Below are 26,942 nucleotides of genomic sequence, written 5' to 3' on the forward strand. Positions count from 1 at the left end.
ACTGGCTGATCTGTGGCACATCAGAGCTGCAGGTCCGCAACCACGTCCGCAGGATCAGCGGCCTCTTTACTACCTTGGACCTCATTATCAACGTGGACAAGTCCACTCTGCTCCCCACGCAGAGGATAGAGTTCATCGGGGCCGTTCTGGACTCCACCTTGGCCAGGGCCCTTCTGCCGTTGCCCAGGTTCCAGTCACTGTCGGCCATTATTCAACGCTTGCAGGCGGCCCCCCTGACCTCTATAAGGACATGCCTAACCCTCTTAGGCCACATGGCGGCCTGCACATTCGTGACAGGTTATGCACGGCTCCGCATGAGGCCCCTCCAATCTTGGCTCATCGCGCAGTACCGGCTGACCAGACATTCGCTGGACACTGTTGTCACCATCCCCCAGGGGGTATTGGATTCCCTCCGGTGGTGGCTAGACCAGTCCGTCGTGTGTGCGGGTCTTCCGTTTCATCCGCCCCAACCCTCGGTGTCCCTAACAACGAATGCCTCAGATCTCGGCTGGGGAGCCCACCTGGGAACCCTGAGGACACAGGGCCTGTGGTCCCCGCAGGAGGTGGATTTACACATCAACATGCGGGAGTTAAGAGCAGTCCGCCTTGCTTGTCAAACATTCTCTCATCAGCTCCTAGGTCGTTGTGTCGCAGTGTTCACCGACAACACAACGACCATGTACTATATCAACAAGCAGGGCGGCACCAGATCTTCTCCCCTATGTCACGAGGCGATGCGACTCTGGGACTTTTGTATAGCCCACTCCATTCACCTCACGGCTTCCTTCCTCCCCGGTGTATGGAACACGCTGGCGGACCGCCTGAGCAGATCCTTCCTCACTCACGAGTGGTCCCTTCGCACGGACGTCGCCCTCTCGCTCTTCCAGAGGTGGGGTTGTCCCCACGTGGACCTCTTCGCATCCAGGGGGAACAGGAAATGCCAGGCATTCTGCTCCTTTCAGGGCCGGGAACCTGGGTCTATAGCGGATGCCTTCCTTATTCCGTGGACGACCCACTTGTTCTACGCGTTCCCTCCGTTCCCACTGGTTCACAAGGTCCTTCTGAACGTGCGCAGGGGCAGGGCCCGCGTGATTATGGTAGCTCCAGCGTGGCCCAGGCAACATTGGTACCCCATGTTGCTGGACCTGGCCATAGCCAACCCAGTCCCCCTGCCCCTTCACCCGGACCTGATCACCCAGGACCACGGTACTCTCTGTCACCCGGACCTCCAGTCGCTGCACCTAGCAGCGTGGCTTCTGCGTGGCTGACCAGATCCAAATTACACTGCTCTGCCCCGGTACGTGAGGTACTCTTGGGCAGCAGAAAGCCTTCCACCAGAGCGACGTACTCGGCCAAGTGGAAGCGTTTCTCCTGTTGGTGCACGGAGAGGGGTTTCCTCCCTATGGAAGTTTCGGTCGCCAATATTTTGGACTATATTTGGTCGCTCAAGCAACAGGGCCTGGTGATATCGTCCCTTCGGGTTCACCTGGCGGCTATCTCCACCTTTCATCCGGGTGGGGATGGCCGCTCCGTTTTCTCTCACCCGACAGTGACTAGATTCCTGAAGGGGCTGGAACGTCTATACCCCAAAGTCCGCCCCCCTGCCCCTACCTGGGATCTCAACCTGGTTCTGACTCGGCTCATGGGACCCCCCTTTGAGCCGTTAGCGACTTGCTCCCTGCTCTATCTTTCTTGGAAGACTGCCTTTTTAGTAGCCATTACCTCAGCTAGACGGGTGTCGGAACTCCGGGCTCTCACGGTAGATCCGCCGTATACAGTCTTCCATAAAGATAAGGTGCAGCTGAGACCGCACCCGGCCTTTCTCCCCAAGGTGGTCTCAGCCTTTCACGTCATCCAGGAGATCTTCCTCCCCGTTTTTTTCCCGACGCCTCATTCCTCATGCAGGGAGCAACAACTCCACTCGCTTGATGTCCGTCGGGCTCTCGCGTTTTATGTGGAGAGGACCAAACCGTTCCGCCAATCCCCCCAGCTTTTCGTGGCAGTAGCGGACCGCATTAAGGGGCTTCCCATTTCCTCACAGAGGTTATCCTCGTGGGTAACGTCCTGTATCAGGGCCTGCTATGACTTGGCTCACGTTCCTACGGGTCGTGTGACTGCGCACTCTACCAGGGCACAGGCGTCGTCGCTGGCTTTCCTCGCCTGTGTGCCCATCCAGGAGATCTGTCGGGCAGTGACCTGGTCATCGGTCCACACCTTTGCTTCCCATTACATCCTGGTCCAGCAGTCCAGAGATGACGCGGCCTTCGGCTCTGCAGTGCTCCATGCCGCGACTTCTCACTCCGACCCCACCACCTAGGTAGGCTTGGGATCCACCTAACTGGAATGGATATGAGCAATCACTCGAAGAAGAAAAGACGGTTACTCACCTTTGTAGCTGTTGTTCTTCGAGATGTGTTGCTCATATCCATTCCACACCCGCCCTCCTTCCCCACTGTCGGAGTAGCCGGCAAGAAGGAACTGAGGAGCAGGGGGGCCAGCAGGGGTATATATCAAGCGCCATGGCGGCGCCACTCTAGGGGGCGACCTGCCGGCCCACTGGAGTTGCTAGGGTAAAAAGTTTCTGACGAACGTGCACGCGCGGCGCGCACACCTAACTGGAATGGATATGAGCAACACATCTCGAAGAACAACCGTTACAAAGGTGAGTAACCGTCTTTTTTATGGTGAAATGACATAAACAGGTTGTCTTTATTTGAATGTTTGATCATAGAGTGCATATCCACAAGAATCAACTTCTTTGTTAACATAAATTCAGTTGAAAATGTAGCATCATGGCAAGGAATTTAAACACAAAAGAGTTGGAAAAAAGAAAGTATAGATATGGTGCACTTTAACAGCTCATTTTGATTTCCATTTACTAGCTCTGGAGCTATTTGGTTTCTATGACCAAGTGTTTTTAAAACGTCTTAAAGTCTTAATTTAAGAAAACAACAAACTTGCAAATCACAGTTTAAAAATAACTCAAAGGTTTTGCAGTGATTCATGGATCAGACAGACTTGGCTGGATCAATTTACAATAAGAGTCAGATGAGAACCTCTTTGTCAAGTCTGGTTCCTCACTCTGGCATTTCGAGTGCAGGGGATGGGGAGCACAAGGATTCTAAAAATTAATATTAGCCACTTCAGGCTTGTATTAAACTCCCAAGGTTACAGCTTTTCTCTGACCTTGGATTGATAGATGCTGCCACCACCCAAGTGCAAAAAAAACCCTTTGAGAACCCAGGAATGTGCACTTGGGAATTCCTTCCTGTGGGGTACCCTCAAGCCCTTTCACTCCCTCCTCCGGCAAGAGCTGAGAAAGAACAACATAGGCACAAACCTATTAGGACTCAAAAAATCAAATCCTGTTCTTAAAAAAGGTAAATTTTATTAAAAACAAAAAGAAAATACATTTGGAATTTAGGCTTTTTGCTAAATTAAAAAAAAACAATTACAAGGATTAAGCATCAAGATACCTCTCTTGAGGGCCAACTTAATGGTTACAAGTAAAACAAAAGCATTTGGAAGTTAGCACAGAGGAGTCCACAAGCCATAAAGAAATAAGAGAGAAACTTAATTGTGTCTTCCTAGACATTTCCTGATCTATTTATATGTGTCTGGTTTCAAATTAGTATTTTCTAGGTATGATCTGATGGTTTTTCATACCTGGCCTAAAGCTTTTTACAGCATAGTTTTAGCCCTGTCTCTGCTCTCCGGGAGAACAACACAGACAGACAAAGGAGAAGTTTTTTTCCTAATTTGAAGAAGTTCTAGCCTTCCCATTGGCTCTTTTGGTCATGTGCCCACTCGCTTCCATTTGCCTATGCAGGGAGACTTTTTAAGCCTTAACAGGTAAAGGAAGTAGAGAACAATTACCAAGTGAGATTTTATAGCTAACCGGTTGGCTAGGTGTCCATAAAAGGCTACTTACTCCCCACGCCCTTTCATTTATCATGCTCTTAGTCACTCTTGTGGGGTATGCTCACCTGTTCGTTTTTATTCTGTACTGGAAATTGATACAATATGGTTTACAAATAAAATAGAAGCCAAACTTCTTGGTTTTGTTTATTTGACAGTACTGAACACTGAGATGAAGCCCAGCAGGTAGAAACTGCCCCCTCTAAATTCCAAGAGGTTGTATGTTGTGCTCTGAAATGCATTTTAAAAACCCTTATGTTAAATAAGTTGTAAGAAATTGGTAGAGCTTAATTGGAAGTACTATGGTTGAAATTCATAGATTCATAGATTCATAGACTCTAGGACTGGAAGGGACCTCGAGAGGTCATCGAGTCCAGTCCCCTGCCCTCATGGCAGGACCAAATATTGTCTAGACCATCCCTAATAGACATTTATCTAACCTACTCTTAAATATCTCCAGAGATGGAGATTCCACAACTTCCCTTGGCAATCTATTCCAGTGTTTAACTACCCTGACAGTTAGAAACTTTTTCCTAATGTCCAACCTAAATCTCCCTTGCTGCAGTTTAAGCCCATTGCTTCTTGTTCTATCATTGGAGGCTAAGGTGAACAAGTTTTCTCCCTCCTCCTGATGACACCCTTTTAGATACCTGAAAACTGCTATCATGTCCCCTCTCAGTCTTCTCTTTTCCAAACAAAACAAACCCAATTCCTTCAGCCTTCCTTCATAGGTCATGTTCTCAAGACCTTTAATCATTCTTGTTGCTCTTCTCTGGACCCTCTCCAATTTCTCCACATCTTTCTTGAAATGCGGTGCCCAGAACTGGACACAATACTCCAGCTGAGGCCTGACCAGCGCAGAGTAAAGTGGAAGAATGACTTCTCGTGTCTTGTTTACAACACACCTGTTAATGCATCCCAGAATCACGTTTGCTTTTTTTGCAACAGTATCACACTGTTGACTCATATTAAGCTTGTGGTCTACTGTGACCCCTAGATCTCTTTCTGCCATACTCCTTCCTAGACAGTCTCTTCCCATTCTGTATGTGTGAAACTGATTGTTCCTTCCTAAGTGGAGCACTTTGCATTTATCTTTATTGAATTTCATCCTGTTTACCTCAGACCATTTCTCCAATTTGTCCAGATCATTTTGAATTTTGACCCTGTCCTCCAAAGCAGTTGCAATCCCTCCCAGTTTGGTATCGTCCGTAAACTTAATAAGCGTACTTTCTATGCCAACATCTAAATCGTTGATGAAGATATTGAACAGAGCCGGTCCCAAAACAGATCCCTGCGGAACCCCATTTGTTATACCTTTCCAGCAGGATTGGGAGCCATTAACAACTACTCTCTGAGTACGGTTATCCAGCCAGTTATGCACCCACCTTATAGTAGCCCCATCTAAATTGTACTTTCCTAGTTTATCTATAAGAATATCATGCGAGACCGTATCAAATGCCTTACTAAAGTCTAGGTATATCACATCCACCGCTTCTCCCTTATCCACAAGGCTCGTTATCCTATCAAAGAACACTATCAGATTAGTTTGACACGATTTGTTCTTTACAAATCCATGCTGGCTATTCCCTATCACCTTACCACCTTCCAAGTGTTTGCAGATGATTTCTTTAATTACTTGCTCCATTATCTTCCCTGGCACAGAAGTTAAACTAACTGGTCTGTAGTTTCCTGGGTTGTTTTTATTTCCCTTTTTATAGATGGGCACTATATTTGCCCCCTTCCAGTCTTCTGGAATATCCCCCGTCTCCCATGATTTCCCAAAGATAATAACTAGAGGCTCAGATACCTCTTCTATTAACTCCTTGAGTATTCTAGGATGCATTTCATTAGGCCCTGGTGACTTGCAAGCATCTAACTTTTCTAAGTGATTTTTTACTTGCTCTTTTTTTATTTTATCTTCTAAACCTACCCTCTTCCCGTAAGCATTCACTATATTAGACATTCCTTCAGACTTCTCAGTGAAGACCGAAACAAAGAAGTCATTAAGCATCTCTGCCATTTCCAAGTCTCCCGTTACTGTTTCCCCCTCCTCACTGAGCAGTAGGCCTACCCTGACCTTGGTCTTCCTCTTGCTTCTAATGTATTGATAAAAAGTCTTCTTGTTTCCCTTTATTCCCATAGCTAGTTTGAGTTCATTTTGTGCCTTTGCCTTTCTAATCTTGCCTCTGCATTCCTGTGTTATTTGCCTATATTCATCCTTTGTAATCTGACCTAGTTTCCATTTTTTATATGACGCCTTTTTATTTTGTAGGTCACGCAAAATCTCGTGGTTAAGCCAAGGTGGTCTTCTGCCACATTTTCTATCTTTCCTAACCATCGGAATAGCTTGCTTTTGGGCCCTTAATAGTGTTTCTTTGAAAAACTGCCAACTCTCCTCAGTTGTTTTTCCCCTCAGTCTTGATTTCCATGGGATCTTACCTATCAGCTCTTTGAGCTTACCAAAATCCGCCTTCCTGAAATCCATTGTCTCTATTCTGCTGTATTCCTTTCTACCCTTCCTTAGAATTGCAAACTCTATAATTTCATGATCACTTTCACCCAAGCTTCCTTCTACTTTCAAATTCTCAACAAGTTCCTCCCTATTTGTTAAAATCAAGTCTAGAACAGCTTCCCCCCTAGTAGCTTTTTCAGCTTTCTGAAATAAAAAGTTGTCTGCAATGCAGTCCAGGAACTTATTGGAGAGTCTGTGCCACGCAGTGTTATTTTCCCAACATATATCTGGATAGTTGAAGTTCCCCATCACCATGAAATCTTGGGCTTTGGATGATTTTGTTAGTTGTTTGAAAAAAGCCTCATCCACCTCTTCCACCTGATTAGGTGGCCTGTAGTAGACTCCCAGCACGACATCACCCGTGTTTTTTACCTCTTTTAGCCTAACCCAGAGACTCTCAACATTTCCGTCTCCTATGTCCATCTCCACCTCAGTCCAAGTGTGTACATTTTTAATATATAAGGCAACACCTCCTCCCTTTTTCCCCTGTCTATCCTTCCTGAGCAAACTATACCCATCCACACCAACATTCCAGTCATGTGTATTATCCCACCAAGTTTCAGTAATGCCAACAATGTCATAGTTGTATTTATTTATTAGCACTTCCAGTTCTTCCTGCTTATTACCCATACTTCTTGCATTTGTATATAGGCATCTAAGAAAGTGGTTTGATCTTGCCTCCCAGGTTTGCCCTGACCCTCCTTCCTCACTGCCATTATAGCCCGTGCTCCCTCCTGTTTCCAACCCATCTCCCAGGTCTTGTTCCCCACTTACCTGTGGGGTTTGCTCACCTGTCCCCCTCGAACCTAGTTTAAAGCCCTCCTTACTAGGTTAGCCAGTCTGTGCGCAAATAAGGCCTTTCCCCTCTTCGAAAGGTGAACGCCATCTGCGCCTAGCAGTCCTTCCTCGAATAGCATCCCGTGGTCGAGGAAGCCAAAGCCCTCCTGGCGACACCATCTTCGCAGCCAGGCATTCACCTCCACAATGCATCTGTCTCTGCCCGGGCCCCTACCTTCAACAGGAAGAATCGAAGAGAATGCCACCTGCGCTCCAAACTCCTTAACCCATACTCCCAGAGCCCTGTAGTCACTCTTGATCTGCTCAGTGTCACACCTCGCAGTATCATTTGTGCCCACATGGATGAGTAGCATGGGGTAGTAGTCAGAAGGCCGGATAATCCTTGACAATACCTCTGTAACATCTCGGATACGGGCCCCTGGCAGGCAGCATACCTCCCGGGATGAACGGTCAGGGCGACAGATGGGTGTCTCCGTCCCCCTCAGCAGAGAGTCTCCAACCACCACTACCCTACGTTTCTTATCAGTGATGGCAGCAGACCTCCCAGCCTTAGGGGTACGAGGCTTCCCCTCCTTAACTGTTGGGGGTGATTCCTTCTCTCCTGTATCAAGAAGAGCATAACAGTTATCTTTTACCACAGCAGGAGGGTTTGCAGCAGGGGTGGAGCACTGCCTGCTGCTAGAGGTAACCAGCTGGCTGTGTCCACCCTGAGCCTCCTCCTCCACTGGTGTGTCCGATACACCCTGAGGCATCTCCTCCTCCACTGGTGTGTCAGTAGTCCCGTCAGCTGGGACAGCTACATCAGCTGTCTCCACATGGATACTGTCCAAGAATTGCTCATGGATATGGATGTTCCTCAGCCTAGCCACCTCCTCCTGTAGCTCTCCCACCTGCTGCCTTTTAGGGGTTGACTTTAACTCTTTAATGTTAAAGCCTTCTAGAATTTGTTGCTAAATGTATTGCTTCAGTGACTAAAAGCTCCACCCAGAACAGTTTCAGCTCCTGGGTCTCACTAAACCAAAATACATAACCACAAAAATATTTCGTAACATCAGGATTCCCTTTATTTTTGTGGGGTTTGAAATACTGCCCTTAACTTTATGTTTGGGCCTCACGATAGACTTGTAGTCTCAATTAAGGTGTCTTATGTTGGGGGTGAGGCAGCTACCATGGTGCTAGACATGAGTTTAATTAAGATGGGATGGGGATATCAGGGTCCTCTGCAGGGTCTGAGAGAAGAAAGTTGAATGGGCACATGCACTCTGATCTTTTCACTTTTAATCCTCTTGCAGCCCCTACTGATGTTGTGCAGAGTTCTGCACGCTAAATTGTCCAGCATAACAAAAGTCCAATCAATCTGTGTATATATAATGTATAAAAGTAAGCAAAAATTCTAGAGAGAAACTGGAACCAAATAGATGTGTTTCTGGCTAAGAAAATTGATTAGGAGTCTTCAAGGCTCCTGTAACATCGTGGTTTGGCATAACATAAGGCTGAAACATTCTAGAAATACAAAGAAATGTTTATAGTTTAAATAACCAAAATGTATTTTTGACTGGGTAACTTCGATGAGATGAGGTTGGCACAATTTGTGGATGCTGCTTATTTGGGAGCAATTGAAAGAGCCAGTAGGACAATGAGGTGTGCGGGGGAGCTGGATTGGAAGGAGCAGTGCTCACATCTGTCTGCTGGAACCCACTTCAGTGGTGTTATGCAACACCCTAGTCTTTTTGTCTCGACCAGGCCAAGTAGGAGAGAGCGCACCAGATTATATTACCACCTTCGTTGGCTTTGGCTAAATCATGAACAACACCTAGGATGTGATCTTAAGCTCCTGCTTTTACACTCTCCTTAGTGTGTTATTTTCCTTCTCAGTATTTTCTCCTGTCTTTTTTTCTCATCCATCTAGTAAGAGTTCAGCATAGCCAGCCAAGACATATCCACCTGCTTGCAATACTGCTGCGATCTTGTGACCTTAGAGACAAGCTCAAAGTAATGCCTTAAAAATCCTGAGGTTGAAAAGTTTGGCAGGTTTCAGAGTAGCTATCAAGACAGTGCTGTGCCTACAATTTCTCAGCCCTATTGGTTGCAAGCAAAAGAAAACAGAGAAAATGTATTTTTCTATCTGTCCTTTTGTTTTTCCCCTTTTTGTGTGAATTTGCCCCTTTCCTCCCCCCCATATGTTTGTTAAAAGGTTTTGATTATAGTAGTTACAACTGGGGTAGCTAGCAATAACTTTACAGAAAACTCTGGACTCTGCTTAAATATTTAATGTTGTAACTGTAACAAGGTTATTATTAAACATCCTTTCACTTGGGCCAAATTCTTCCCCTTATCAACATAACAGTGACTAGTGTGTTCAACGAAATCCATTCTCGTTTGCTAAACAGTCATGCAAGCATCATAGTCTGACACCCAAATGATGACCTGCTCAACTTAATGCCCAAATATGCCTTTAAATATAAGAACAGAAGCCTCAGTACAGCTATAATTAAGCTGTCAGATGTTCTTCCTGAAAAATTATAATATGAATTACTATACACTCTGTAGCCAAGGCAGCAAGACATTTCAGCTTCAGGTATTGAAACATGCACAAAAGTTAATCCAGTGCTAAACAAAACAAACACAGCATTGTTCTCTAGAAGTTACATTTTCACTTGGGTGGGACACCAAGGAAATTAGTTCCAGTTGCAGGGCCTCCAACTGCTGTGGTAACCTCTTTTTCTGTGAGAAGCAGGAACCTTCTAAGATGCTATTTTGTATGATACTACAAAATCTTGTAGGTAAGTAAACAATGCCTTGTATTCAATATCAAAAGCTGCTGATTAGTACTCAGCAGGGCCAGTTTGTTTGTTCATTGCTAGAAGTAAATCATCCGTACGCTCTCAGTTCTATGCCCTCATCTGAACTAAAACTGATAAGATTAAACAATAATGGAGTACTGGTTTAGCTGGAACTGGCACATCACCCTGTTGATTATCTTCTCAAAAAAGGAAGTTCAGGACAGGATGATCATGTGAAAGGTTATTAAACTCCAAAGATAGTTTCTTGAGTAAACAATGTTAAAACAACTATCCTCTATGTAAGCATATTCAGTGGCTTGCCCTCCTGAAAAAGTACCTTAATAACTCTCAAAAGATAGAAAAGGGCCAGCTTGTGTCTTTTAATCTGCCATGAAAGACACAGCTTCATTTCACTGGTGGCTGGCTATAATAAATGTCCTAAACACATCCAGAACTTCATTAATCCAAATGGAGTGAAAATCAATTAATAGAGGTGTCATAAACAGATAGTTAAGGGTTAATGTCTCTCTTACCTGTAAAGGGTTAAGAAGCTCAGTAAATCTGGCTGACACCTGACCAGAGGACCAATAAGGGGACAAGATACTTTCAAATCTTGGTGGGGGAAGTCTTTGTTTGTGCTCTTTGTTTTGGGTGATGTTCGCTCGTGGGACTAAGAGGGACCAGACGTCCATCCAGGCTCTCCAAATCTTTCTAAACCAGTCTCTCATGTTTCAAAATTGTAAGTAACAGCCAGGCAAGGTGGATGAGTTTTATTTTTGTTTTCTCAACTTGTAAATGTCCTTTGTTGCTGAGAGGATTTTAACTCTGTTTGCTGTAAGTTTGAACCTAAGGCTAGAGGGGGTTCCTCTGGGCTATACGAATTTGATTACTGTGTAAAGTATTTTCCATCCTGATTTTACAGAGATAATTTTTACCTTTCTTCTTTAATTAAAAGCTTTCTTTTTAAGAACCTGATTGATTTTTCCTTGTTTTAAGATCCAAGGGGTTTGGATCTGTGTTCACCAGGGAATTGGTGAAGCCTCTCAAGGCTGCCCAGGGAGGGGAAGGTTTTGGGGGGGACAAGAAGTGCTCCAGACACTGAAATTTCTGTATGGTGGCAGAGTTACCAGATCTAAGCTATTTGTACCCTAAAGTTCAGAGTGGGGAAGGAACCTTGACAAGAGGATATATATCTCTTCCCTTCTGCTTGCACTCTGTTCCCACAGAAGTGTTAAATCTGATCAGATTGATCTGAGAAATAAATTGACGGTTCTTTGCAATGAGAGAGATTTTGTTCCTGTGCTGAAGCAGTCCTCAGACTCCCCAAAATCCAGAATTTATCTGCTGATCGGCATTTTGCAGACCAACCTCATATATAAGAACAACCTCGTTCATGAGAACAACATAAATACCAAACATTCTGATGCTGTTTCTTACACTTTCAAAGCGTTCCATCACAGACTCTACGACTTTTGTAAATTGTCTGCATATTTTGTTGACCTCTGAGGAAAGACATGTTTGGAAAGGAGGGTTAGATGCCACTATCTGTATTCCATGAACTGAAGATTATGTGCTGAGATTATTCTGCAGCTTCATATAGTTCATGAGACCAAGAGTAAATCCGGTGTTTTATCCATGATTATATCCTGCATAGTGACAGTGTTATCAATGACCAACCACTTTTTGAATAGCAAGGACAGGAATTTAGAGCTTCTGGTAGACATTGCCTTGCACCCTTGGTATATTGCCTTGGATTAAGCCTATAGGAGTGACAGGAAATAATTTAATTCCTATCTGATAAAGGGACTCTTCTACCCTTCCACAAATTTTCTAATATTAGTCACAAAAGGACTGTGAAATTCCTTTCCCTGTGACAGGTTTTCTTCCTGTCCACCAGATCTCAAGAGGTCCCCAGTGTTGCTCTACTTTCCTGGGCGCCGTGTGTGGCTATTGGTGGGGCACAGCTATCAGAGTAACTGGCCATAAGATAATCGATGGTGTAATAAATTCTCTCCATCAGTTTTCTGTTTCAGCTAAATGTCTGATTCCTCTTTTATATATATGATCTTTCATGATTCTTCTTCCAACGCCACTTCAAAATTCTCTTTATAGCATGCCAGGTCATGCTCTTGGCTCTACTTGCCTGTTCATGAAGATGTTCCTATCTGGCATCTCTGGTACTGAGGCTAAGTGAATCGACATCAGCTATGGTTAGTAGGGGCTGTTGAGAAGTCAGTCTAACTCTTCCATCCACTTCTTCTACCCTGGTCAAATACAAGAAAACATTTATCTTTGTGGTTTCCTTTAAAGCAAGGATGTGAAGAGAACATTACCAATTAAAAATATCTTATTTCCCTTAAAGTATCCTTTTCGCTACCACTGAAAACAATCCTCTCTCTAGTTTCTTTCTTCCAAATTTCACGTAAAAGCACTGCCAAAGATGATTGACTGAAGCAAGTCAATACTGTTCCAGTCTTGGCAAAAGGGTTACTGTTGAGTAATGAGACTAGAGATTGAGCATGTTAGTTTTATAGTGTTCCGAGTCCCTCCTGGCACTCAGAGTATAGAATAGTAGAAAATACATCTTTTTAAAAACCAAATATTCTAGGATTTATGGGGTTAATCTAAAATATTTCTGTTCTGTTGTGTTGCAACGTGCCTATCCGGTCCTAGAAATATGCTTTGGGGTTTTTTTAAACCTTGTAAATGAAGAATAAACAGTGCTAAATATGGTGATAACTTTAAGTTAGGAAATTCCTTACAATTGTGTCAGTGTGCCTTGGAAACTTCACACATACTGGAGCATAACAATATTTATATCCATGAAAAGATCATCTCATGCCAAGTTATGCCTGCTTTTAATTTGCACTTTATCCATCCAGGTTTGCACATTGTCAAGGGCTTTCTCAAATTATGAAATGCATGGTAGTTAAATGAGCATTTTAAACAGACTCCTAAGTGTTTTTAAATGAAATAATATATGGTACAGTGGTGGTGTTTTGCTTAAGCATCCTAGGTACCCTGCATCACATGCTCATTTCAGTTATATGATTTATGATTTGCAGTTCCCTTGCTGGAAGATGATTCCAACTAGGTTTTTCTGCCCTTCTCTGGCAGTTGAGATTGTGTGTGGGGTGATATTCATTTACTCTTCCACCCAATCACAAAATATTTGCTTTGTTCAATGTACACACACAAACGCAAACACACACACACACACACAAAATAGGCTGTCGATTAATCATAGATAACTCATGCAATTAACTCAAAAAAATTAATCCCAATTTTCACACTGTTAAACAATAGAATACCAACTGAAATTTATTAAATATTTTGGATGTTTTTCTACATTTTCAAATATATCTATTTCAGTTACAACACAGAATACAAAGTGTACAGTGCTTACTTTATATAATTTTTTATTACAAATATTTGCACTGTAAAAATGATAAAATGTATGAGGTGAATTGAAAAATACTAAGTACTGTAGTGCAATCTCTTTATCGTGAAAGTGCAACTTACAAATGTAGGGTTTTTTGTTACATAACTGCACTCAAAAACAAAACAATGTAAAACTTTAGATCCTACAAGTCCACTCAGTCCTACTTCTTGTTCAGCCAATTGCTAAGAGAAATAAATTTGTTTACATTTACAGGAGGTAATGCTGCCCACTTCTTAATTACAATGTGAGAAGAGGCATTCGCATGGTACTGTTGTAGCTGGCATCGCAAGATATTTATGTGCCAGATGTGCTAAAGATTCATATGCCTCTTCACGCTTCAGCCATCATTCCAGGACATGCTTCCATGCTGATGACGCTTGTTAAAATAATGCGTTAATTAATTGTGACTGAGCTCCTTGGGGGAGAACTGTTTGTCTCCTGCTCTGTTTTACCCGCATTCTGCCATATGTTTCATGTTATAGCGGTCTCACATGATGGCCCAGCACCTGTTGTTCATTTTAAGAGCACTTTCACTGCAAATTTGACAAAATGCAAAGAAGGTACCAATGTGAAATTTCTAAACATAGCTACAGCACTAAAGCCAAGGTTTAAGAATCTGAAGTGCCTTCCAAAATCTGAGAGGGTGGAGGTGTGGCGCATGCTTTCAGAAGTCTTAAAAGAGCAACACTTTGATGTGGAAACTATAGAACACAAACCACCAAAAAAGAAAATCAACCTTTTGCTGGTGGCATCTGACTCATGATGATGAAAATGAGTCTACATTGCTTTGGGTGGTTATCAAGCAGAACCCATCATCAGCATGGATGCATGTCCCCTGGAATGGTGGTTGAAGCATGATGGAACATATGAATCTTTAGTGCATGTGGCATGTAAATATCTTACGACACTAGCTACAACAGTATTGTCCAAATACCTGTTCTCACTTTCAGGTGACATTGTAAACAAGAAGCAGGCAGCATTCTCTCCTGCAAATGTAAACAAACTTGTTTGAGTGATTGGCAGAATAAGTAGGACTGAGTGGACTTGTAGGCTCTAAAGTTTTACGTTGTTTTCTTTTTTAATGCAGGTTTTTTTGTATATACTTCTACATTTGTAAGTTCAGAGAACCAAAAAAGTGCCACCATGGCTAAACAATGAAGTAAAGGAAGCAGTTAGAGGCAAAAAGGCATCCTTTAAAAATTGTAAGTCAGATCCTACTGAGTAAAATAGAAAGAAACATAAATTCTGGCAAATGAAATGTAAAAGTATAATTAGGCAGGCCAAAAATGAATTTGAAGAGCAGCTAGCAAAAGACTCAAAAACTAACAGCAAATGAATTAAATACATTAGAAGCAGGAAGCCTGCCAAATAATCAGTGGGGCCAATGGATGATCTAAGGTGCTGAAGGAGCACTTAAGGAAGATACTGCCATTATGGAGAAGCTAAATGAATTCTTTGCTTTGGTCTTCACTTCAGAGGGTGTTAAGAAGATTCCCACACCTGAGTTAGTCTTTTTAGATGACAGATGTGAGGAACTGTCCTGATTGAGGTGTCAGTAGAGGAGGTTTTGGAACAAATTCATAAATTAAACAGCAGTAAGTCACCAGGACCAGATGGTATTCACCCAAGAGTTCTCCAAGAACTCAGATATGAAATTGCTGAACTACTGATTGTGGTATGTAACTTATTGCGTAAATCAGCCTCTGTATCAGATGACAGGACAATAGCTAATATAATGCCAATTTTTTTTAAAAGGCTGCAGAGGCAATCCTGGTGATTTATAGGCCAGTAAGCCTAACTTCAGTACCAGGCAGATTGATTGAAACTATCGTAAAGAACAGGATTATCAGACAGAGAGATGAATGTGATTTGTTGAGGAAAAGTCAACATTGTTTCTGTAAAGGGAAATCATGCTTCATCGATATATTAGAATTCTTTGAGGAGGTCAGTAAACCTGGACGGGGCATCCAGTGGATATAGTGTACTTGGATTTTCAGAAAGCCTTTGACCAGCTCCCTCATCAAAGGCTATTAAGCAAAATAAGCACTCATGGGATAAGAAGGAAGGTCCTCTCATAGTGGTGTCCCCCAGGGATTCTTACTGGGACCAATGCTGTTCAGCATTTTCATAAATGATCTGGAAAAAGGGGTAAGCAGTGAGGTGGCAAAATTTGCAGGTAATACAGAATTACTCAGGATATTGAAGTTCAAAGAACTGTGAAGAGTTACAAAGTGATTTCTCAAAACTGGGTGACTGGGCAACAATGGCAGATGAAATTCAGTGTTGATAAATGCAAAGTAGCGCACACTGAAAACATAATCCCAACTATACATAAGGAGTGATGGGGTCTAAATTAGCTGTTACTGCTCAAGAAAGAGACAGTGGAGTCATCGTGGATAGTTCTCAGCATTCATCTGCTCAATGTGTGACAGCAGTCAAAAAAGCTAACAATGTTAGAAATAATTAGGAAAGGGATAGACCAGGGGTTCTCAAACTTCATTGTACTGCAACCCCCTTCTGACAACAAAAATTACTACATGACCCCAGGAGAGGAGGCTGAAGTCTGAGCCCACCTGAGCCCCACTGCCCCCAGTATGTGTGTGGTGGTGGTGGTGGGAGCATGGGGAAGGCAAAGCCAAAGCCCGAGCCCCACCAAACCGGGGAGGGAGGCGCAAAGCTCAAGCCCCACCACCCCAGACGAGAGCAGCAAAGTCAAACATATGAGGTGAGATTAAAAAGACTGGGAATTTTCAGCTTGGAAAGAGACAACAAAGAGAGCATATAATAGAGGTCTGTCAAATCATTAATGATGTGGAGAAAGTGAATAAATAAGTATTGTTTACTCCTTCCCATAACATAAGAATCAGCAGTCCCCCAATGAAATTAATAGGCAGCAGGTTTCAAACACACAAACAAAGGAAGTATTTCTTAATACAACATACAGTCCATCTGTGGAACTCATTGCCGAGGATGTTGGGAAGGCCAAAACTGTAACTGCATTCAAAAAAGAATTAGCTAATTTCATGGAGAATAGGTCCATCAATGGCTATTAGCCAGGATGCAACCCCATGCTGTAGGCGTTCCCAGATTTTGAATGAGTGAAGCTGGATGGGGATGACGGGTTGGGTCGCACAATAATTGGCCTATTCTGTTCATTCCTTCTGAAGCATCTGTCATTGGCAGCGGTCAGAAGACAGAATACTGGGCTACATGGACCATTGGTCTAGCCCTGTATGCTCATCCTTATGTTCTTCTGGACGCAATGATTTTTATACACAAATGGGAGTTTCTTGCTTGCAATGTTGTACAGTTTAATAGCAGAATTTTTTTAACATTTCTTGATTCTAGAGACAGGAATGAAATAGATATTCAAGCCTGCTAGCTAGCAGAGGGCAAATTAAATAATGCTTCACTTTTTTCCTGCATCCTCTGTTTTATATATGAATTGATATCTGTAGTGACTATATAGCTCTGCTCTCTTTTGGTAGGGAGAGTGCTGGGCCAGTTCTGTCAAAAGAATCTGCTGCTTCCTTTGATTTGGAACTTTAAGTTTTACTGTTTGTTTTTTAAAGTCTCAGACAATCAAGAATGTTGTTGCCTTATCTGTGCCTCATCTGGTGAAATGCACTGTGGTTGCTTCCCAGTCACCTGTTCCTGTTTTCAGAAGTTTGGTCACTGGGGGCTTTATTTTCCTCAGTAAGTTTTGCCATCTTCTCTCTTTAGAGACTGAGGGTCTTCAGGGGATCTGTTGGAGGGAGGCTGGGGATCTCTTTAGTCTAACAGCATATTCCTAGCCACTTGAGCATTTCATTGGTTGTGAAGAGCTGGCAATGTCAAAGGAATCGTATTCCTGTATTCAGTTCCACATGTTGGCATCATCCTCCCATTTCAGCATCTATGACTTAGTTTTGGGGGCTTCTGATACATAATAGCTGTTTTTCCAGCCTTAAGGCCTGCTCTTTTTCACAATGTTCAGTTGCATGATAGCCAGGAAGCCTCAGGTTGGTTAGCAAAAGAACAAATATGGGCCACGTGGGAGCCCCCAAAATGCTACAATGGATGGCTTCTATTGAATAATGTTAAAGTAAGGATGGTAGCACTAGGGCCTCACTTTTTCCCACTATTGGACCTCTGCTTTATCTGAGAGTTTCCTGCTCAGGAACAGTCTCCTAAGCCACAAGTGATCCACTACTTCCATAGCATGTTTGAATCTGAGGATCAGTCTAAACATCCCCATCATCACCTTAATATCCTAGCTTTTCCCAGAACCACCTATGACCCGCTTCACGTTCTTTTTGGCCTGTTCCCCACAAATCAGAATGTCAGTCTCTGCTTAAGGGTTTGCTCAGATAGCTTCCCTTGTGTCCTCAAGCAGTATGAGTAGGGACTCCCCTGCTTTTCAGGACTCTCAAATCAAAGGCTGTAATTGCCCTACCAAAAAACACACTGCCTGCTTCTTCCAAAGTTTTTTTCCCCTAGATGTAACTAGCAGTTGTTGCTCAACTGGGAATGGGTAGTTTCTGAGCATTGTGATCCAAAAGATTCAGATCACACATTCCTTAATGGAAATGCAAATCTTGACCCATTCTAATCTCCTTAGCCCCTCCTCAAGGTGAGGTGTAAAGGATTTAACTTTGCTGGAACCTCAAGAGAAAATTGTTGACTCTCATCCAGCTCAGGCAAAGGAAATCAATTAAGTCTGTCTGCAACTGTCCTAATTCTGATCAGCTATAGATATCAAGTTCTTTGAGTGCTTACTCATGTCCATTCCGTGTTAGGTGTGTGCGCGCCACATGCACAGTCACCAGAGATTTTTTTTCCTCAGTGGTATCCCTCAGATCAGCTCTAGCACCTTCTGGTGCTGCACACTCATGCCCCAGTATAAGGGGCCTGGCTGGCCCCACACCCTCTCAGTTCCTTCTTATCTGTGACAGTCGCTGGAACAGCTTTTCTTGCTTCGGCAAGGCATTCATACAGTGTGTTTTCCTGTTATTCTGTAGTTTTAGTTATCTTCGGTATTAATTTTTAGTATTAATGTACATAGTATAGATAGTATTAGTATATATTAAATTAAATTAGAAGGGCTTCTTTTGCCCCTCGGGCCGGGCATGCCCCAGTCTCCGGGCTTCTTACCCTGAGCCGCCTGTGGCAAGCCTATGCTGGTGACCGACTGTCTGAAGTGTCTGGGAGAGGGGCTTACGTATGAAAGCTTTACCAGCTCTGCCAGGACTTCAAACCTTGTACAGAAAAGGACAGGCTAGGCTAAGGCTATCGTATTGGAAGCTGCAGTCAGACCAGTGTCAGAGCCAAGCTGGTCAGACTCGGCGCCAAGCACCTCGGCTTTGGTGCAAAGCATCCCTCTGGCACCGTGTGTTTCTTGGTACTGATCCCCCCCCCTCTCCTGTATCAAGAAAGAAACACGAGAGAGTGGTCCAAGAGGGAACACTCTCTGGTACCAAAGAAGGACATATGAGAGGAATGCAGCACAGTGTGACCTGCGTTGGGCCACTCCTTCACCCCTGTTTCACTAGTGGCACTGTCGACTCCGCCCTGCTCGCAGGTGGTGTTGAGTCCAGTGCGGGACCATCTGCTGACACCAGGGCTGCGGGGTCATTGCGGCACCAGCAGGATTGCAGCACCTTCTATCCAGATGTCTTGGCAGCCAGGGACCTAATGAGGCTCCCGGTTCCGCCAACCCTGATGGGAAAGCCACCAGCTCCAAGTGTGTCGAGCAAAAGGGAGCATGTGGCTCTGAGCTCATACCTGGCACTGGGCTCTTTGGTACCTACCAGAGGAAAACTGGCCCTCCTATCTTCACGAGGACTTCCCTCATCCGGCACGAATCCCCAGATCCTTGGCATTAAGCAGTGGAAGTTAGGGGTACCACTATCCCATGGTCTCCTCAAGAAGACTCTTCCTCAGGCAGAACCCTGAACACAGCCAAAGAGCCACCACCATTACCCATCCTAAATTCCACCGGATCTTGGTACAGCCCCCCTACCCTCACCCCGACACCTGGTCTGGAGGACAGTGGCCGATGCAGGTCAAGTGGTTGTTCTGGAATTCTTGGGGTTTTTCCCTGGTATTATGACCACCGTCCAGCCACTCCTATTCGGTTGTGTCCAACAGGAGGGCCCCTCCACCGCACTATCCAGCACCTGACCCAGACTCTCGTACCAACACACAGGACTTAAGCCTGGCCCTAAAGTTGGGACTGGTACTGGTACAGGCTTATTCTTCCTCCTCCTCCTTCTCCTCCCCAGACAAAGTGTTCTTGGGACTGAGTGGTTCGGTGCCACAGGATGACTTTAGAGATCACCAGGAGCTATTAAAAAGGGTGACTTCTAACCTGGGGCTATGGATGGAGATTCTTAAAGAGTCCTCTCCTACCCTCACTGACATTTTGACCATGGTGGCCCCATCAAAGGTGACTCTACCCCTCAACAGGACTATTATGGATCCTGTCAGGTCCCTATGGCAGACTCCATTTTCTCTTCCTCCCACCTCAAAGAGGGCAGAGAAGAATACTATGTTTCTGCCAAGGGATTATAAATACTTGTTCTCCCACCCTCCTTCTGGATCCCTTGTGGTCACAGTTGCCAATGAGAGGGACAGGCAAGGTCAGTTAGGCACAACCCCCAGGCCAAAGAATTTAAAGACACTCGACCTGTTCAGAAGGAAGATTACTTCCATGGGTAAGTTCCAGCTTCATATTTCCAACCAATAAACCTTGCTTAGGATGTACAATTACAACATTTGGGATTCCATGGCGAATTTTAAAAACTTGCTGCCACAGGACTCAGAGTTTTCCACCTTAATGGAAGAAGGGAAGACCATAGCCAGAGCTTCTCTCCAAGTGGCCCTGGATGCAGCTGACACTGCAGCCAGAACAAAGGGCTTTGGCAGCGATCATGAGGTGATGCTCCTGGCTTCAATCCTTCAGGGCTGCCACCTGAAGTCCAGTAGTCCATTTAGGATCTTCCCTTTGAGGGTACCTCCTGCTTCTTGGAGCAGATGGACTCAAAGCTCCCTGGTCTGAAGGACTCTAGGACCACTGTCAGATTCCTGGCCTCTATTCCTCAGCACTTTTGAGCAAACAGTTCAAGCCTCAACAGCTGATCTGCTTCTTGGCTCTGGCACCTTGCCAGGACTTGTTTAAAAAATGGAGGAGCAATTATAAGTGCAGACAACTGTCCATCTCCATTTCAACCTTGATACCCTGGTTGCACAGATACCTGGGAGGACCCAAACATAATGCCATCAGGTGTCCCTTCAAGAGTTCTGTCAGTTCACACACCGTATCCTGCACTCCTTTTGTTTTCAGACCGTCTTTCCTACTTTAGCACAGCATTGTCCCTTGGCACCCCATGATCTGAGGTGATGAGTACAATGGAAGAAGGTTACACCCTTCAGTTTTCTCCCACCCACCTCCTATCCCCATCCCTCTTCAGGGACCCTTTTCATGGGCAACTTCTAATTCAGGAGAAGCAAGCCCTCCTTTGGGTAAGAGCTGTGGGGTAGATGCCTCAAAACTTGAGTGGGAAGAGATTTTACTCCTATTATTTCCTAATCCTGAAGGCCAATGGGGGTCTCTGACCCATCCTAGCCCTGCATCCCTTCAACAATTATCACAAAAAACTGAGGTTTCGTGTAATCTCCCTGGCCTCCATTATTCCCTTCCTGTATCCAGGGGACTGGTACTCCGCCCTCGACTTGAAAGATGTCTATTTCCACAATCTACATTTTCCGGGGCCACAGAACGTTCCTCAGGTTTATTGTGAACCAGACCCATTACCAGTTTGCCATCCTTCTTTTAGGTCTGTCAGCAGCCCCTCAGGTTTTCACTAAATGCACTGCGGTGGTAGTGGCCTTCCTCGGAAGGCGAGACATTCAAGTCTACCTGTACTTCAGTGACTGGCTTATCAAGGGCTGCTCAGAGACTCAAGTGAAAACCAGCATCAGCCCGGTCCACGGCACTGCACCTGTTGATAAACAAGCAAAAGTTGACTCTTGTCCCTGTCCAGAGAATAGAGTTCATTGGGGTGGTGCTCGATTCATTTTTTTGCCTCAGACTTTTGGGTCACATGGCCTCATGAACTTAGGTAGTACAGAACGCAAATCTATGATGCCAACCAAGTCTGAAGGGCCTTATGTATTCACTGAACCGTCACTACTTGGATTCAGTGCTTACAGTTCCCACCCCAGTCCTCGCCTCCCTCAACTGGTGGAAGGATCCCCAGTCAGTGGCTGTGGGCATTCCCTTTGTCACCCCCCGCCTTCAGTATCCCTAATTTCAGATGCAGTCAGTCTAGGTTGGGGGGCTCACCTCGAGCATCTCAGGGCTTGTGGTCCTGGGAAGAGCTCTTGCTGCACATAAACATCAGATTGCTCAGCGTGATTGGCTTAGCTTGCCAAATGTTCCTACCCCAGATCACGGGCAAAGTTGTACGAGTGCTCATGGACAACATGGCAGCCATGTTTTACATTAACAGGTACAGAAGAACATGCTCTTCTGCCCTGTGCCAGGAGGCCATTTGCCTGCGGGACTTGTGTGTGAAACACTCCATCTACCTCAAAGCTTCCCATCTTCTGGGAGCCTGGAACGTTCTGGCAGATCACTTCAGCAAGTTTTTCTGTTCTCACCACAAGTGGTCTCTTCACCTAGAGGTGACCAGATCCAGCGGTGGGGGGGGTCTCCCCATGTCAACATGTTCACAGCCAGGCAGAACAGGAAATGTCAGCTGTTTTCCTCATTGCGCGGTCACAGCCCAGGTTCTCTCTGATGCCTTTCTAATTCCATGGAGAGAGCTCCTGTTCTATGATTTTCCTCCCGTTCCTGTGGTACACAAGGTCCTCTGAAAGTCAAGTGAGACAGAGCGTGGGTGATCCTTATAGCCCCTGAGTGGCTGCAACAACAGTGGTTTGGCATGCTGCTGGACTTGTCATTAGAGCTGGTGATGCTGTTTCTGCCCTGCCCAGACCTGATCTTGCAGGATCATGGCCGTTTACTCCACCTGAACCTCCACCTGACCATGTGGAAGCCATGGTTGAACCCAGCAGAACAGACCTGTTCAGAACAAGTCCACAGGTCTTGCTGGGTAGTAGGAAATTCTCTACTAGAGCAACTTACCTAGCCAAGTGGAAGTTTTTCTCAGGTGGTCTTCCCATCAAAGTCTTTCTCCAACTCGATTGCCCCTCCAGTCTATGCTGGAATACCTGCTCCACCTGAAACAACAGGGATTGACTTTTTCTTCAGTCAAGGTGCATCCAGCAGCAACCTCAGTCTCCCACCCTCTGGTGGATGGTAAATCAGTCTTCTCTCATGAAATGTCCATCCGCTTCCTCAAGAGATTAGAGAGACTTTACCCTCAAATTCACAAAGGGATTCCACCATGGGACTTAAACCTGGTCCTGTCAGGACTTACAGGTCCTCCCTTTGAACAGCTGGCACTGTTCCCTCGGTCGTTATTCTCCTGGAAGGTTGCTTTCCCAGTAGTGATTACCTCAGCCAGGAAGGTCTCGGAGATTAGGGTCTTATGTCTGAGCCCTAGTATATGGTGTTCCTTAAGGATGAGGTACAACTGCATCCCGATTCAGCATTCCTTTCAAAGGTGATCTTGCAGTTTTATAGTAATCAGGCTATTTTCCTGCAAGTTTTCTTCCTGAAACTGCACAGGAATGCAGAGGAGCGCCATATCCACTCACTGGATTTGATTAGATGTGACCTGGCCTTGTGCGTTGAGAGGATCAGCTGTTCCGTAAAACAATGCAGCTCTTTGTGGCAGTAGCAGATAAGATAAAAAGCATACTTCTTTCAGCCCAGAGTATTTCATTCTCCTGTATTCATCCATGTTGCGAGCAGGCGGGCATCCCACCTCCTGCCATCATGACCACCCATTCAACAAGAGCTCAGGCTTTCATCATCAGCCCAGGCCCAGGTCCCGATCCAAGGTGCGGCAGCTTGGATCACAGAAACCCCTTGGAAACTGCCATATGATGTGCCAAGACTACTTCTACCCCTGCCTTCCCTGCCAGCTCGGGGCCTCAGCACCTGTCCTGCTGAGCCAGACACTCCAGTCTGCTCCACAAAGACCCAGGGTCTGAATTACTTGCCCCAAAGCTGCAAGTTTACCTGAAAGCAGCTAACAGAATTGCTCTTGTCTTTAACACTCAGGTGCCCAATTCCCAATGGGGTCTAAACCCAAATAAATCCGTTTTACCCTGTATAAAGCTTATATAGGGTAAACTCATAAATTGTTTGCCCTCTATAACACTGATAGAGTTGCACAGTTGTTTGCTCCCCCAGGTATTAATACATTCTCTGAGTTAATAAGTAAAAAGTGATTTTATTAAATAGAGAAAGTAGGATTTAAGTGGTTCCAAGGAGTAACAGACAGAACAAAGTAAGTCACCAAGCAAAATAAAATAAAATGTGCAAATCTATGTCTAATCAAACTGAGTACAGATAATCTCACCCTCAGAGATGCTTCAGTAAGTTTTTGCCTCAGACTGGACACCTGCCAGGCCTGGGCACAATTTTTTCCCCTGGTACAGTTCTTGTTCCAGCTCAGGTGGTAGCTAGGGGATTCTTCATGATGACTCCTCTTCTCCCTTTGTTCTGTTCCACCCCTTTATATATCTTTTGCATAAGGCGGGAATCCTTTGTCCTTCTCTGGGTTCCCATCCCCTCCTTCTCAATGGAAAGACACCAGGTTAAAGATGGATTCCAGTTCAGGTGACATGATTGCATGTCACTGCAACACTTCCTTGCCCACTTGCCAGCACACACGTAAAAAAGGAAGACTTGCAGGTAAAACAGCTATCTGCAGCCAATTGTCCTGGTTAATGGGAGTCAAGATTCCAAACCACCATTAATGGCCCACACTTTGCATAATTACAATAGGCCCTTAGAGTTATATTACATATTTCTAGTTTCAGATACAAGAGTGATACATTTATACAAATAGGATGATCACACTCAGTAGATTATAAACTTTGTAATGATACCTTACAAGAGACCTTTTGCATGAAGCTTATTCCAGTTACATTATATTCACTCATTAGTATATTTGTATAAAACCATGTAGACTGCAACGTCACACAAGTCATCTACAGAGTAGCGACCTGGTTGTTGGTTCAGACCTCCTCTTTCCACTATGCCATCGCCCAGCAGGCCAGAGATGATGCCAAGTTCAGAAAAGTAGTGTTGCAATCTGCATGTCTATGAACTCCAAGTCCAGTGCTTCGGATACCGCTTGTGAGTCACCTAACATGGAATGGACATAAATAAGCACTCGAAGAAAAACCAGTTACTAACCTTTCCGTAACTGTTCTTTGAGTTGTGTTGCTTATGTTTATTCCACAACCAACCCTCCTGCCCCTCTGTTGGAGTTAGCCGCAAGAAGAAACTGAGAAGATGCGGGATAAGCCGGGCCTCTTGCACCAATACATGAGCACACGGCACCAGTGGGCACTGGAGCTGGCCTCTAGTGACCTCAACAGATTCTTCTTCAGATTTCTTCTTTGCAGCACACAGGCATAAGGAAATATCTGGCTCTCGGCACTAGATACAGACAGCACTTTTCGAGGCATGCACCCCTTGAAGGAATTAACCTGAGTTCCTAGAAACTCAGGGACTTTAAAGCAACAGCTGTGCAGTTCTGTATAGATCAATGAGAGGCAGATTGCATTGGGGGTGCTGGGAAACAGGTACCGCTGTCCTGCCTTAGAGGCAAGAAAAGAAAATCCAGTTGGAGACAGAAAAACCCAGAAATTGCAGGTCTGACCAAGCAACTGATTTTGTTTCTCAGAGAAGACACAATTACAGGTAAGAAGAAAATTAAGTTTTATTCATGTTGTCTTGAAGTAATGGTCATTTACAATATGAATAAGTCAATTTTACATGAATGTATTGGCACTAGGAGAAAAATATAAGGAACACAGGAAATATTTACTAAACTCTGTTTTTTACACTAGGCATATTAATAATGTTTAATCTTTACTTCACAGTGCAACTAATGCACCTGAAGATGATGGTCCAAATCGATATTCCCGAACAGACAGGACAGGATATAGCAGATACAGCAGGGATGCAAATTCTTCTGGGAATTCTGTACCAAGCAGTGCTTTGGAAAAGAGGGTTGAAGAACTTGAAAAGGTAAATACAAATTGAACTGATGCCCAATGTCAATTTCAAAATAAAATACCTTATAAATTCCATGAGGAGATACTAGCGCCATGCCAACTCAGTGTGGAACTCTGTCCCTCTCTAGTGGTGACTTGGCCAGGCAGAGATTGATGAGCCTGCCACAGTCTTGGCTAAGACACATGGTTTTTTAGCTCAGGCAGTAGAGGTTCATGCAATAAGCTCAACAGGTCCCAGGTTTGATCACTGATGATGACTGGGGTGGTCAGTGTTGCAAAAATATTAAGCAATGGTCCTAAATTTTTAATAAAAAGTAGCAATAATTTCTTGTGAATACCAATATGCATACAGAATCAGACTGTCTGAGAAGAATGTGAAATTTGTATTACAAATGCTAAATTGCCATTTGCTCAACCAGGGAATAATACCAAGGCTAAAGGTGATTTGATCAGAGAACCAACCATCTCCTGTTCTCCTCTCAGGCACTGAAACATAACCTAATCCCTTACAGATGTTTTCCTGGGCCACTGATCTGTCATATTCCTGATGTTCCATGCTCCCTCTGAAGTGATCCTTATAATATAATCTACCAAATACTCTTGAATCCTTGTAGATGAAAGTTGCTAAATAAAAATATTGTTTGGGGGAGATCTTCCTTCTGAAAAGGATGGGAGTAAAACACCAGGAAGCTTTTATATATATTTTTAGGAATTATGTATTCCTTGAGTTAATTTACATTGCCTTGTAATCTCTCCCTTCCAAAACTGGCTTCCTCCCAAACCAGTCAAAGTACCAAAAGGATAGCAAGAGATGAGGGAGGAGTTTGAATAACTTCTTCAGTAACTGAAGCCTCATGTATGACAAATGTTTCATACACCTTTGTATCCAGGCCCATGGGTGGGTCTTCAGGCTCTTATAGGTCAAGGAGGCCAAGTAGACCTTAGTCATACATCGGAGCAAAATTCTGCCTCTGAAAAGCTCACCAGCATGGTTACTTTAGGGGTTGATATTTTGATTTTAATATCCAATTTGGGCTTTGTTTCAGAACTCACTATAGGATCAGGGCTTGAGTTAGAAATTAATCAGTTAAAAGGTCAGCTTTAGAGGTCATCGCACTGGTGGGCTCTTCAGGGCAGAATTTTGCCCTAGACCTGTGACTAACAGATCTGCTTGGCCTCCTTGAGCTACAAGGACTTGAAGACACACTGCAGGATTTGTAGGCCTAGCTATCTGAAGAAAGGAGATTTCAGGTAAGAAGCAAAATTTGCCTAATTACAGAATTTTAAAACTGTCCTTTTTCAAATTAATTTTTAGGAGTGCTGGAAGAACATTCAATCTGAGACT

The 26,942-nt window shown here is 44.3% G+C and overlaps 1 protein-coding gene across 2 annotated transcripts in view; it reads left to right on the forward strand.

Annotated features, from left to right (window-relative positions):
• The window catches only part of PAWR (pro-apoptotic WT1 regulator), a 175,547-nt gene that overhangs the window by 139,195 nt on the left and 9,410 nt on the right, over window positions 1–26,942 (forward strand). For both annotated transcript variants that reach the window (XM_030548642.1, XM_030548643.1), the window contains exon 5: window positions 25,463–25,610. In XM_030548642.1, coding sequence (XP_030404502.1) covers window positions 25,463–25,610 — 148 coding nt within the window. The remainder of the gene's footprint in view (window positions 1–25,462; window positions 25,611–26,942) is intronic.

Source organism: Gopherus evgoodei, chromosome 1 (assembly GCF_007399415.2).
Source record: "Gopherus evgoodei ecotype Sinaloan lineage chromosome 1, rGopEvg1_v1.p, whole genome shotgun sequence".
NCBI classification, from domain to species: Eukaryota; Metazoa; Chordata; order Testudines; family Testudinidae; genus Gopherus; species Gopherus evgoodei.